Source organism: Oratosquilla oratoria, unplaced genomic scaffold (genome assembly GCF_046742065.1).
Source record: "Oratosquilla oratoria isolate Oo_2021 unplaced genomic scaffold, ASM4674206v1 SCAFFOLD54, whole genome shotgun sequence".
Lineage (NCBI taxonomy): Eukaryota > Metazoa > Arthropoda > Malacostraca > Stomatopoda > Squillidae > Oratosquilla > Oratosquilla oratoria.
The window spans coordinates 2,113,329-2,127,947 of NW_027467718.1; the positions used below are offsets into that span (position 1 = coordinate 2,113,329).

At 38.3% G+C, this 14,619-nt stretch overlaps 1 protein-coding gene across 5 annotated transcripts in view; it reads left to right on the forward strand.

Annotated features, from left to right (window-relative positions):
- LOC143023677 (uncharacterized) overlaps nucleotides 1-9,224 on the forward strand; it is a 17,539-nt gene extending 8,315 nt beyond the window's left edge. For 4 of the 5 annotated variants that reach the window (XM_076182291.1, XM_076182293.1, XM_076182292.1 and 1 more), the window contains exons 2-5: nucleotides 2,434-2,597; nucleotides 5,307-5,411; nucleotides 5,624-5,874; nucleotides 8,162-9,224. In XM_076182291.1, the coding sequence (XP_076038406.1) occupies nucleotides 2,434-2,597; nucleotides 5,307-5,411; nucleotides 5,624-5,874; nucleotides 8,162-8,663 (1,022 nt within the window). In that variant the 3' untranslated portion in view covers nucleotides 8,664-9,224. Of the gene's footprint in view, nucleotides 1-1,659; nucleotides 1,744-2,433; nucleotides 2,598-5,306; nucleotides 5,412-5,623; nucleotides 5,875-8,161 lie in introns of those variants that run through there. The other variant, XM_076182290.1, reaches the window with a different exon arrangement.
- Nucleotides 9,225-14,619: the final 5,395 nt, after the last annotated feature.

Sequence of the window (14,619 nt, forward strand, 5' to 3'; positions counted from 1 at the left end):
CTACGGCCGTGATATTGTTTACCACAAGCTGCCCATGGACAAAGCTCAGATGTGCGGGGAAATACATGCTTGTTTTCAGTGCGTAAGCTTAGGCACCCAATGCATCCACAGACCGTCCGTCACAGAAGGAAGGAGAAAGGAAGAGAGAGGCAGGAGAGACTGCTTACATCCTATCATGCACTTTATCAGTAACCCAATAGTCTGGTCTTCTGGGTGCATTAACCCATTCAACTCCGATGACAAGATGTCTTGTCATTTGATCAAATAAAACAAAAAATCATAAAACACCAAAATGTTTGATCAAACAAAATATGACGTCAGTGCTCGGGTCGCGAAGCGAGGACTGACGTATTTTTCTGGTGTTTGATCAAACATTTTGGTGTTTTATGATTTTTTGTTTTATTTGATCAAATGACAAGACATCTTGTCATCGGAGTTGAATGGGTTAAGCCAGTGGCTCTCAATCTTTTTCGTGGGCGACCCTATTTGGAACACTCCAATCCTTCACGACCCAGAATAAAGTAAAGAGAAACGAAATGGGCGGTGATACATACCTTTTACTTTGGAAAAAAAAAATACTGTGTACAGCTTTTCTTTAACGAAACTAAATTAACAGAATCCATGGCACTGCATTTCCTTCAGAAAACTAAATTAAAGTTTAATCAATTAAGTATTTTAAATACTCTGAAAACGTGAGAATTTTCCGTGTCTCTGCGACCCATCAAAATTGATCTTAGGTCGCGACCCATAGTTTGAGAACCACTGCATTAAGCGACTGTTCGCTTACTCAGGCATTTCGCACTTGTCTACGTTATTATTCCTTGTGTATTGCCGTTACTCAAATTAACTAATTGCTTTTCTCATAAGACATAAATTAGCCCAGTTGAATAACATAGAACAGAAAATACAGTTTACACCAGAAGAAGAAATAAATGATGAAATTCCTTTTTGTGGAGACTATAATAAAGAAAACAGAGAACGGAATAGAATTCAAAGTACACAGAAAACCAAATTACCTAGAAAATTACATTTATTTTGTATTCAGCTCCAAGTACTAGAGTCAAATCAGGGATATGTAGCAAAGAGTTTTTACAAGATGAGCTTAACCATATCTTTAAATCCTTCCAAGAATTAGCATATCCTTTAGGCTTTCTTATGAAATTAAAATACAAAGCCATCAAGATTATGGAATGGAACACAACAACTACAGATAACAGCACCAGCAAGGACAAAATATTTATTTTAATTCCTAGCTCTAGATACGCACCAATGATTAATAATTTTTTAAAGAACACCAGAATAAATTTAGTAACATCAGCGGGAAAGAGAATTGGCAAGTTTACCAGAAACACAGAGAATTTAAAAGAAAATAAAAGTGTTGTTTATAGAATTCCTTGTACAGGCTGGGAGAAAGTTTACATCGGTGAGACAGGAGGCGCCATGGACAAAAGACTAGAAGAACACAAGAGGGATGTGAAATATCACAGAACATCAATTGCCTGAGTAGTTCACATCGCTGAAGATAATCATTTACCAAACTGGAAAGAAGCCCACGTTCTACATAGGAAACTGGGAAAAAAGAAAAGGAAAGCTTTGGAGGCGGCATACATTGCCACCGAGAAAACAACAAATACTCGTAAGGGGTTCATGTCCTGGACTCAGAGGCCCGCACAGCTGATAGTTGGCGAGTGTGAGGGGACAACGAGACCGGGATGAGGTCACGCAGGGTCGTCAGATCACAATGTAAGCTGTTGACGGACTTTGATTCTTATTCTGTATTCAGTCCACTGAGGAAGGCCCATGAGATAGAAACGTCTGATTCTGAATAAAGTTTCATACTCTAGCCTTAACGTTTCATTTTGCCACCTCACCTCCATATATATATATGTATATATATATACATACATATATATATATATATATACATATATGTATATATATATATATATGTATACTGTATATATACATATATATATATATACACATATATATATATATTATATATATGTATAATATATATATATATATACATATATATATGTATGTATATGTATATGATATATACGTATATATATATATATATATATATCAAATATGTATATATATATATATATATATATGTATATATATATATATATGTATATATATATGTATATATATGTATATGTATATATATATTATATATATATATATATATATATATATATATATATATATATATATATAAAATCACTCGACTTCTCACTATTCTCAATATTTGCAACAGTCCCCACTACGCTTGTCTATCAACCCTGGGATATGCTTTCTCTAAATCTATGTACATTAGAAATAAATCCTCACCTTTTGTTAAATACTTTCTAATCGTGTGTTTTACCACAAATACTTGGTCCAGGAAGCGTTTTCCTCTCCTAATTCCACCCTATTATTTCCCAGACGCAGAGGGTGTTGGACCTCAAGGAAGAAGGTCAGGAGACATGGAGGGAGACACTAAGAAACAGACTGCCGTAGATGAAGAGTCCCTCCGAAGGATCGAGAGCAAGGAGGAGTTGAAAGAGGTCCTGTCGGTCTTGAAGGAGCACCTGCCAGTTTCTGCGCCTGTAAGTCAAAGTTTTTTCATGTTGATTGTTGTGTGAAGGTGAATTGGAGTACCAGTTAATCCGATTCACAAGTAACCCTTTCAGCACAGTGGCACACTTCAGAGATATTAATCTGGCTAACACCAGACAATTTAATTCAACTGAAAGGGTGGCACTATAATTACTTTGAGCAAGAGGGTCAATTAATTTGCCTGTTATTCTAGACTTCTTTGGTCTCCCCTTGATGTAAAGTTAAGCCCAATCTGCAGACTAGCACTTGCTCCTGACTGGTGTAATTTCATTTTCTGAGTGTGTGTGCGAACTATATGTCCTAATAACATGAATGTCTTGTTTTCGGATGTCTGACCGTCCATAGTAGATATAACAAAGGTATCGTGGATAAATGTATAAAGTCCAGAATTACAGAGAAAACACGTACAGATAAGCAAGATTTTCAACTATCATTTCTAAAGAATTATGGTGAAATCGCAAATCCCTAACGTAGCCCTGCCTTCACCTCAAACCATTTCCGACCCTCATACGATCTCTATTACTCATGTAAAAAAAGTAGACTGCCCTCAACAGACTTAACCTTATCTCGTACATTCACAACACGCCCCACAATGCATATCTATCAACACTGTCATACACCTCTAAGTCCATGAAAGTCCAAAAGACATCCTTACCTTTTTCCACATGTTCTGCTAAATAAAGATTGCCTGTATCCCTAGGAACTCTACATTTCTCTCTATCATTAGGAAAGGAAAAGGATAGACCTACCTATTTATAATCTACAGGAGAAGAGCTACGTCTCATTTCTTCGTCGAACAAACCTGCTTGTGGAATTATTTGTGATTGTAGATTGAAATATATCCTTTTTTTTTGGGGGGGGCTGCTATTTCATGAGTGTAAGTGTGAGTGCAGTAGTTTCAGAGGGATCAGTTTGTTAAGTGTAGTTGGGAAAGTTTATAGGAAGGTTTAGATTGAGAGGATTAGGAGAGGAACAGAGGGAGTAATTAGTGAGGAACAATGTGGGTTTAGAACAGGTAAGAGTTGGGTGGATCAGATTTTTGTGGTAAGACAGATATCTGAGAAAGCTTTATGAAAAGATAAAAATGTTTTTGGGCCTTTATGGATTTGGAAAAGGCTTATGACAGGGTAGACAGGAAGGGACTCTAGGAGGTATTGCAGATATCTGAGATAGGAGGAAAGCTGCTAAGAGCAGCCAAGAGTTTTTAAGAGAGTAGTAGAGCCTGTGTTAGAATCAGGAATGGAGAGACTGAGTGGTTTGAGGTAAAAGGTGGGACTTCGCCAGGGATGTGTTATGTCGTTTGGTTGTTCAATTTATACATGGATGGGGTGGTGCGAGAGATAAATGCAAGGGTAATAGTGCCGTAAATTGGAGGTGGTTAAAGAAAATGGAGAAAAGTGGGAGATAAGCCAGTTGTTGTTTGTTGACGGCACTGTGATTGTAGCAGGATCAGAGGAGGGAAAGTTAGTGACAGAGTTTGGGAAGGTGTGCGAAAGAAGGAAGTTTAAGATAAATGTGGGTAAAAGTAAGGTAATGAGATGTAAAAGAAGAATGTGGCAGTAAACTGGAAGTGAATATTAAGGAAGAGAGACTAGAGGAATGGATAGCTTTAGATATTTGGGAGCGACTGTGGCGGGAAAGGGAGGAGTGGAGGTGGAGGTAGAATATAGATTGAGGGAAGCAAGTAAATGTTTTGGAGGATTAAAAAATGTAATGGGAAACAGACATTTGAGAATGGATGCTAAGAGATTTTATGAAGGATTAATTGTGCCGACAGCACTATATAGAACAGAAATATGGAATATAAGAGAGGAAGAGAGGAGCTTTAATGTGTTTGAGATGAGGTACCTGAGAAGTATGTTAGGGGTTACTAGGCTAGATAGAGTGAGAAAAGAGGAGGTGAGAACAGGTGTGGAAAGGGAGTTGGGAGATAGGGTTGGTGAAAGAGTATTGGGATGGTTTAGACACATAGAAAGAATGAGTGAAGAAAGATTAATAAAGGTGTGGAAGGCAGAGGTGGAAGAAGTAAACATGAGGAGGCGACCAAGGATGAGATAGATGGATGGGGTAAAAGAGGCATTGGGAAAGAGAGGAATGTCTGTTGAAGAAGGACGAGGGAAGGCAGAAGATAGGGGTGAATGTGAATGGATGTGTGTGGATGGTGCCGTGATGCATGAAAGGGAGTGGGTGGGGGATGGAGAGGGGGTAGTCGATTAAATGAAGCTGCCTTGCTGTGGATGTGCTGTGTCTTGCGACACTGCTTCTGACCCAGGGCAATGGACGAGATGCAGGGATGACCCGTCATCCAGGAGATACCAAGATAAGAGGGAGGGAGGGAGGTGAAAGGGAGTGGAGAATGTGTGGATGGAAGAGGTGGGAGTGGATTTTTTGCCATTGTTTTTTTAGCTACCTCCCTTGTAAGGGGGGAAAACGCCTTTGGTGTATGTATGTATGTAATTATGTATGTAATTTTGTATGTATGTATGTATGTAATTATGTATGTAATTTTGTATGTATGAATGTATGTATGTATGTATATAATGTATGTAATGTATGTATGAATGTATTATGTATGTATGTATGTATGTATGTATGTATGTATGTATGTATGTATGTATGCATGCAACTGTATGGAATCTGTTTTTTTTCTATAAACTGTATGTGTTGCCATTTAACAGGTATACTTCTGATATTTCCAGGTATATAATGGAGTCCAGTTGGTGCTTTCCGGGGGAAAGGAACACAAAGTATTCACCCCTAAAGATCGGCGCCACGCAAGGAAGGTCTTCATTATTTCAGCTGAGGTGGAGTCAGATGGCACTTATGTTTTTGATACCTTATTACTTAGTTTGTCAGACTCTGTTCATGAAAAAAATTATATATATGAAAAAGCTAAACACCTACACAATGTTTTCTGTTTTTGTCAGCGGGCGATTTCATTCAACTATGAGAAATCCCGTGTCATTTAAAGATTAGTCCTAAAGAGGCTCATCTTTACAAATGTTTTTGTTGATAGGTTCCCTGTTACTTTACTTTCTTCTGTGAGCAAGAGAATTCATGGCTTTTGAAGAGGGTTCTGAGTGAGACTCGAGAACTAGATTTCGACGGTAGACAGTTTCGGGTGAACTTTATTCCCGAATGGGCTGCTGAGATTGTCAAGGATTCACTGAGGTGCCGCTCCTTTGGGCAGCGGACACCAGAGTTCGATTGCATAGGTCGTTTCTTCTACTTCGACTTGGAGACAGTGGTGGCATCTTCGAAGAACAGGTGAGATCCACTCATTTGTATACTTACTGCCAAGGTAAAATCTTTATACTAAGATATTTAGATACTTTTCCCAAATTACAAAGGAGCCATATGTTAGACTTTATGGGAAAACAGCTTTAACGATTCAAACAATCTTGATCAGGGTGTATTACAACTTAAATATGTTTGTTTACGTGGTATTGAAAAAGTGTGAATGGGTCGGAGCAAATACCATTATATTAACCAGTTTACCATTTTCGAACATACCACGGTTTTTGTTTGGTCATGATATGATAATATTGGTCAAAAGCACTCGTAAAAATGGGACGTATTCACGCCACATCTACACATCTCACGCCATTCACGTGTGTTCCTTCCATAGCAAAACGCGGTTTCACATGCACAGGTCTTCTTCCAGTAGTCAAGCAGCATGTGCCCGTCCACGTGTCTACACTACTCGCCTCCAACCACCACTTGACTGCAGGTGATATTGGTCAGTGATGATTTATTAGTCATATCAATGTCATATTTATACACACATATCATATCAACTTCATAAACATAGTGGGAATTCCAAAAACGGTAAAATGGTCATTATAATGGTTTTTGATCCGACACACTCGCACTGTTTTCACTACCGTGTAAACAAACACACTTTTGCCACATGTACTCTTGTCACGATCCACTATCCATCCAGTGTACCAGTTATACGACTGGCGATAATACCTCGTCTTGTCGTGTGAGCTATTTCAGTTGTCCTAATCTCCTAAACCTGAGTTTTACCTCATTTAGGTAGGTGGCTGCTGTCGTCTATAGTATATATAAATGATAAGTATATATAAATGATATAGACCATGGATTAAAATCTACTATTTCCAAATTTGCTGATGATACAAAACTGTGCGGAATGGCAAATGATCACTCAAACCAATTAGATATTCAAGAAGATTTAGATAAATTACAGCAATGGTCTGAAAAGTGGCTAATGAAATTTAACACAAGTAAATGCAAGGTAATGCACATAGGTAAAAATAACAGTAAGTACGATTACAAGTTATTTGGAAATTCGTTAACAAAAGTGGATAGTGAAAAAGATCTCGGCGTAATTATCAGTAACGACCTCAAATCATCCAAGCAGTGTATTTCAGCCTCTGAGAAAGCAAATAAGATTCTAGGACTGATTGCGCGATCTTTTGATTTCAAAAGTCCATCACTCATTAACAAGCTATATAAATCGTTAGTTCGTCCACATTTGGAATATGCTGTTTCCGTATGGTCACCGAATCTCATTAAAGACATTGACAGACTGGAAAAAAAAACAACGGCGAGCCACAAAACTGATTCCAAATATCAAAAATAAATCATACGAAAATCGACTAAAACATATCAATCTGTTTTCCCTAAAAAAGCGTAGACTCAGAGGTGACTTGATACAGGTCTTTAAAATTCTAAAGGGAATTGACAACATCAAAAGTGACAAAATTTTCACATTGAATGAGAATCAGACAAGAAACAATGGTCTCAAACTGTCCGGAAATAGATTCAATTTGGAAGTGGGTAGAAACAACTTTGCCAACCGTGTGGTTAATGAATGGAATAAACTTCCTGCACAGGTAGTGCAATGTAGTTCAGTTCGAAGCTTTAAGAATCATTTAGATAAACACCTAAGCAAGATGCTGTAATGATTATAATTTATTTTATATTTTTTGTCTTGTTATCATTTGTCTGTTTGATTTTCATTTATTATTAATTATATGTCAATTTATCATTATTTACTATTTACCTGTTTGTTTATTATTTAACTATACCTATGCATTTATTTATGTATTTTATTTGTTATTTACATTATTGTATTTTTTATTGTTTATTTTATCATCATTATGATTTTTTTTCGCATCCGACCTAGATATGGACCAAAATGTCTCCTGTCGGCATGCTCCGCCTTTTTAATCCTTTGTAATCCTTTGTCTATGTGTACCGCCATATACTTAATTGTAACGTGCAGTAAAGAAGCAACGTTCTTCAGATCCCGTCCCTTTTTCCCAAACTGCCATATTTAGTTTTGAACTCACTCATGGTTTTCCCTTGAAATATATCATCTTCTGAGCTATGTCAAACATGTGGTCTTCTTCAATTTGTTCCCATTACCTTGTGGCAACCTACCTTCCCACAACGAGAGATAGATCTTGTGTCAGTTTTATCTACTTCTTTTAATGATCTGAATAATACCAACAAGTCGCCCTATTCTCTTCTTTTTCAATGACAGCCAGTCTACTGGTTAACTTACTGTGAAATTCCCTTTTATCAGCTCGAGCGACGGTGTTGTCCTACAACTGGGTAAGGCAGGTATTGGGAAATGTTACGAAACTTGGTTCCGTCGGCACGTATCCGGAGAGGAATTCCGCCTATTACCTTCCCAGTACCCAAGACTCGGGTTTTATCTGCACGACCACGCAGTTCCTTCGCTAGACCGAGAAGAAGGTAACTTGAAGTGTGGTCGTCACCTTGACTTGGACCACGGAGATAACATTGATGTCCCTGTGGGCCCAGATGACCAGGTTCCCGTCAGCTGGACAGCGACGAGACCTGAGGTTATGCTAGGGATCCTGCAGACACAAGAAGAGTACCGAAGAAGAGGTTATGGCTCCCTCGTATTCATGGCACTAGCCAGGCTTCTGGTAGCCAGGGGCCTTTTTCCTTTCTTCACCACTGCACCTGAAAACGAGAGGATGTTGAGTTTTGCGAGTAAACTTCAATGCGTGGAAGGTAACAAGCTCGTCTTTCTGAACGCCCTTCCTCGTACTGAGTAATGTTTACAATATCCATTTAATCTTGAAGTAAAAGTACCAATATTGTAGTTGTGCATGTGCTGACCAACTGGTGAAATGGTTGCGCCGCTATGCGGAGATGAGGCCATCACTGACAAAAATTCTGAAGGCACCCTAACCAATTACACATTCAGGTTAAAGATGACGATTTTATAAGCAAATCCTGACATCAATGTACTGACCTCAACAGTTCTTCCCATGTTGATCACAGTCGTATTCAACAAGAACAACAACTGTCGTCACCAACACGAAGTCCACTGAAAGAGGTGGAAGTGTCAACGAAACAACAAAGAAATATCCCCTGATGTTGCTTGAAAACATGTCTATAGGCGTTTTTCCAGAATGATATTGTAGAAGGGCAAACTGGGAGGCCGTCATCTATCATGGCTATGACGAGAATGTTCTGTTGTTGTTGTTGTTTTCGTAACTACTTTGGAAATTAAATGTCTAATTTCAATGGAACATGTTTTAGCACTTGCTAAAGTCAATAAAAGCTAAATAAATAACACAACATATATATTTTTTTCAATTTGAAATTACGTCGTCTGCTTTAAAATGTCTGCTTCTGCCATTCTCGTAAAACCTACACGTGGCGCCATCTGCTTGGCGGTGACGTCATAGAACTCTTCATTCTTCATGTATCCTCATTGTGTTTTATGAATCGTGATCGTGTCTAGTGCCGCAGGCTATTTAATTTAAAATTTAGGAAATGTGAAAATGAGGAAGGAACTACTGAAGAAAACACACGATTGAAAAAAAGAATAGGAAAAAAAGGTGGAGAATAGTAATATATCAACATATATAACTCAGAGAGAAAAGGAGAAGAAAGCTTGATAACCGCCCAGCAACAATATTATTCGAGTACAGAACATACATGGGGATTTAAATGATAGGGCTAGATTCTCTTACATTAATACTAGATGGCCTTTTTAAAAGCATGCAAAATAAATCATGAGAAATAATAAGTGAATAAAGAAATTATATAGAAAATATATATAAAAGGGAAGACAAAACAAGGCAGAAGATAGGGTGTATCATATAGAAAAAAGTCTAGTCGTTTGCTGGAATGGATTAATATATGTTCTAGCGATATTTGTAATGAAGCTTTAGTTTTTATACAATGGGTAAACAATCTAAAATAATATATCTAATGTGTGTAAAGTACGATTATTTTTATCTAGTAGTAACAAATCACCATAATCAACCTTCTTACTGGCACACTAGGGCTGAGGTGAAAAAGTATCTGTATTGCATTGTAAACATAGTGACGTAGTGTGAACGTGGTGCAGGATTGTCTAGGAGCACACTCCAAAATTTTGAATACGTCACGTATACCCTTACGTTTTTGAGTGCCCAAAGACTGCATTGTAGAACTAACATGCACAAGGTAAGCAAACATTATTCACTAATATGAAACTTTCTTTAGAGAAATAGTTCGGTTCAAAATGATACCCCATGATTATACTGTCTATCCACACACTTTTCCTGTTAGAGATGTTTAGGGAGCCGAGACTGCTCTCAAAACACGATGAAAAACTTTCAATATCGGCAAAGGAATCGTTTATTTCACAATAGGACAATATTGTTGATTAAGATGACTCAGGTTGGTACACTAAACCATGACGTCATCAGAACCAATACCAAGAGATGGCGCTGTTTGTTGTGTTTTAGAAGGCAAATTAGTATACGACAAATATTGTCATCAATAAGCCCCTCAAAAGCTACTTTTCAGATAAGATTTTTTAACATGGTTATCATGAATAAAGATAACATTTAATGAAGAAAAAATGCCTGGGCATGGTGGTTATGCGTTAAGTGTATCGGTTACGCTGGTGAAAAGAAGGCCATGGGCATCAAGTATGATAGTCCTCAAATGGTTTATTGGGTGTTCCTCGCAGCAGTTTTGTCACACGTTTTGTAGTGTTGACTTGAAGGTGAAATATGTGGTGCAGTGTCACCAATGTTGGGTCCTCTACTAGTCGCCCTTGCTGGAAGCGGCCAGCCTGAAACGAGTGGTAGGGAGAGAAGATTTTTATTTTTTTTTTTTTTTTTTTTTTTTTTTTTTTTAGGGGAGTCAGAACACACCATTGAGTTTGCCGTGGTATGATTCCCTTGGGTACATTTAGAATGAGCAATCCGTGCTCAGTGCCGACGGCTGGTGGTGTTCTCGTCGGAATGTACCTGTCAGAACATAAGTTCCCCGCGGTGTATTTACTTACGCACACTTGGGATGAACACTTCCGTGCTCAGTGCTAACGGCTGGTACTATTCCTTAAAGAACAGCTATCTTCCAGAAGAATAGCTAGGATATTTAAAGTCAATCCCATGACTGATCTCTGTTTATTGAAAATGCCGATGATACTATCTACAACAATGGTGGCGAAATTCTTAATTCTTTGTTTTTAGTATACAATAATTTATAATCTTTGTACAATACATATATATCCTTGTTACAGGATATAGAGGAATATTTTATATTTTATTTTACAAAAGAAATAAAGTTGTTGGAGTGAGGATATATATATCTATGTGAATATAAATTAATCAAACGCGTGCCGTGCTAAGGGGTGACCATAGTCTTCATCTGTACTTGGCGGTCAAGAGTCTTTAAGGGACACTCCACGTGTTGGTTACAGAACACTACGGTGGCAAGCTGGGTGGTGGAAGCATCAAAAGGGGTCTATGCTGCAACCCAAGTTACCTTGTCGCTTCGTTCGTTGCTATGAAGAAATTAATGCACAAGTATACATGAAAACGTGACTGTAGAGATGCAAGACGTCTGGGTGATTATGCAGGTATGAATCAAAAGTTGGTGAGAGAAATTGGATGTTTTTGTTTTGAAAGGAGGTGGCATATCAGATCATCATCTTCTTCAGACATTGTCAGTATCCTGATGTCTGGAATAAGTGTACCCATTCATGAATTCAGCATACACATCTGGTGCTGTTGCCTCAAGTCTTCTTATATCTGTAAGGTAGACAGGTCGTCATCTTGCATGATTTATGTGGTCATAAATAGTCACTCATGGCAGCATTATAGCAAGTGGAAATTCCATCAACCACCCTTCATGGCCCTGATGAAGTCCAGCAAAATTTATACCATGTCCACTGATCGACTCCCAGTGACAGCAGTCAGTAACCGCTGCAACAGCTCTCTGTCAGCCTTGATAGATTTCTACACACACTGATGACTGGAAATGGTAACTTTGTACATGTCTGCAAAATTTTTGGAGTGATTCCTTCTGAGAGTACTGCTCGAAAGTGGCGAAGAGAAAGAAGCATACTCGTCAAAATGGAGAAAGGAATAAGGTAATTAATATTGGGAAACTGACGAAAATATGGTGGAAAGGGAATATGAAAGACTGATGAGGGAGAAATGGGATGAAGGAAAGGCGTACAATGAAGAGTTAAAGGTGTGGGAGAAGTTAAAAGTGACAGCAAAAAAGGTGGTCGAGGTATTATGGAGTTTGGACATGAGAAGAGGATGTGAGTGGTGGAATGAGGAAGTGAAACAAATATAGAGGTATATCATGAAAATACTAGTTATGGTTTAAAGTGAAAAAGAAAGGAAGAATGCCATTTTCGCAGAGAAAAGGACTGTGTAGATCAGATTTTTACACAGACGCCTCATTGTGAAAGCATGTGAGAAGGAAAAGTGATTACAATTGTTTTTAGTGAATCTGGAAAAAGCAATGATAAAGTAGACAGGGATTGTGGGAGACTATTAGACTGTATGGAGAAGGGGGAAATGTTTATTGTTATATAATGAAATTATTATAACAACGGTCTTACAGATGCTTCATTGTGGTGTATCTAAAGATAATTTTAGCTTGATAACTTACTTTTCGAAGGTATGATAAAATAAAAAGAAAAGACAGTATCCTCATTTTAGTTTTTTAGTTGTTGTTTTTTTCAAGTATATGAGACCAGATTTTGAACATGGGTGGATTACCAAATAGAATGCAAAAGATGACTAAGTATTGCGACGCCACTACACTGGAAGTGTTGTGACGAAAACAGATAAATCAATGATCATGTAAATGAAATGCGAAAACTCTTTTCACAATTCGAGTGGTGGCGTTGTTCTTCCTGTGGCTGAAGTAGGAATTCGAAAATGTTACGAAATTTGGCTTCGTCGGGACTTGGTGTCTCTAGACGAGTTCTGCCTATTGCCTTTCCAGTGCCCAAAGCTGAGGTTTTATCTGCACAACCACGAAGTACCTTCACCAGACCGAGGAGAAGGCAACTTGAAGTATGCTCACCTTGACTCGGACAACCGAACTACCCTTGATGTACCCATGTGCCCAGATGACCAGGTTCCTCACACGAATGGACAATCAGTCTTGTATTCGCTTCTTCATGGTTTCCTTGATATCAGACAGTTTGCCTTTTTTTTTTTTTTTTTTTTTTATCTGGCTTCAGTAGCATTAGAGATTCTACCTCCAGTCACAAGCTCAAAACTAGCTGGAAGATCCACACTTTCCTGCATGGTTGCTTCAGATAGGAACCTCGTAAGGGCTGCCTTATTCTCTTCCAAGGCAATAAAACTACTCCAGGCATGAAGAAATGGAACATCTGGGTCATCAATGGTCTTGCGAATCGGTTTCTCCTTATCCATTTGTTTTAATCAAGTAGCAACATTGATTGACTGTTTTCCAATATAGTGATCAAACACTACATCAATTCTCGTTATGTGTCCTCCAAAATGGTGTGTCTCATTGCGTATAAGGACCACATCATATTCACAAACATCTTGGCACCCTTGAGGCTTTCAAAGCGTCGTGATAAGTGCATGTCTATCAAATAGCATACAGGTCTTCATGTCAGCAACTGGGCCTCTGTGGATAAACATATTCCAGATATCAGGATACTGACAAGGTCTCCCTTTGTTGTTGAGTTCATCTGACCTTCAAGATTAGCCAAGGGCAGTGCAACAGGAGACAGCTCATGTTTGAAAATAGATTTCATTTGCACTGATCGACTCCCAGTGACAGCAGTCAGTAACCGCTGCAACAGCTGTCTGTCAGCCTTGATAGATTTCTACATACACTGATGACTGGAAATGGTAACTTTGTACATGTCTGCAAATTTTTTGGAGTGATTCCTTCTGAGAGCAGCATGAAAATGTACACTTCTATCAATAAGCTGCTGCTTTAACAATAGCTATGAGATGCTGCTTGCCTCGATCCTCAATCGTGAGATCATTGACTACACCAAATGGTGCAATGGCATTGGTTGCTAATCATACAAGAGGTACACTTCTATCCAGTGTCATCCTTCAATCACCTTTATTCAATTTTGCTGTGTAGTCTGAAAACATTGAATCTTTCCAGTTGCTGTTGCAGGCTATTTCACATCATCAACATCACATGTTGCTGTGTGAAATTAAAGATTTATCAGAACGGCGTCAAAGGGGATTCCCACCTCGTCATTTTTCAAACTATAAAGATTATCTAGTGTTTTGTGAGATGGCGTGATCATTTCTGACCACATACAAATACTTGGTTTGATTCTTTCCTTGTGATACCTAATAATGATCATTATGCATTTCGTAAGTTCCTTTTCCACCCCACTCAGAGGCGGCTGTCTCTACAGAATAACAATGACTGAAGGCACCTTCTTTGTTCTCCTCACAAAACCCATAAGCCCCATTTCATGAATTCTGCATACACATTCTGGTGCACAGTGTGTCTCAAGTCTTCTTATATCTGTAAATGGTAGACAGGTCGTCATCTTGCATAATTTATGTGTGTGTGTTCTTATAATAGTCCACTCATGGCAGCATTTTAGCAAGTGGAAATTCCATCTACCAACCCTTCATGGCCCTGATGAAGCCCAGCAAAATTTATACCATGATTCATATGTGCTTACTTTTTTAGTAGCCCAGATAAGAGGGGAGGGAGAGGAGGGTGGGGGGAGTTAGGAATATATAGGAATTG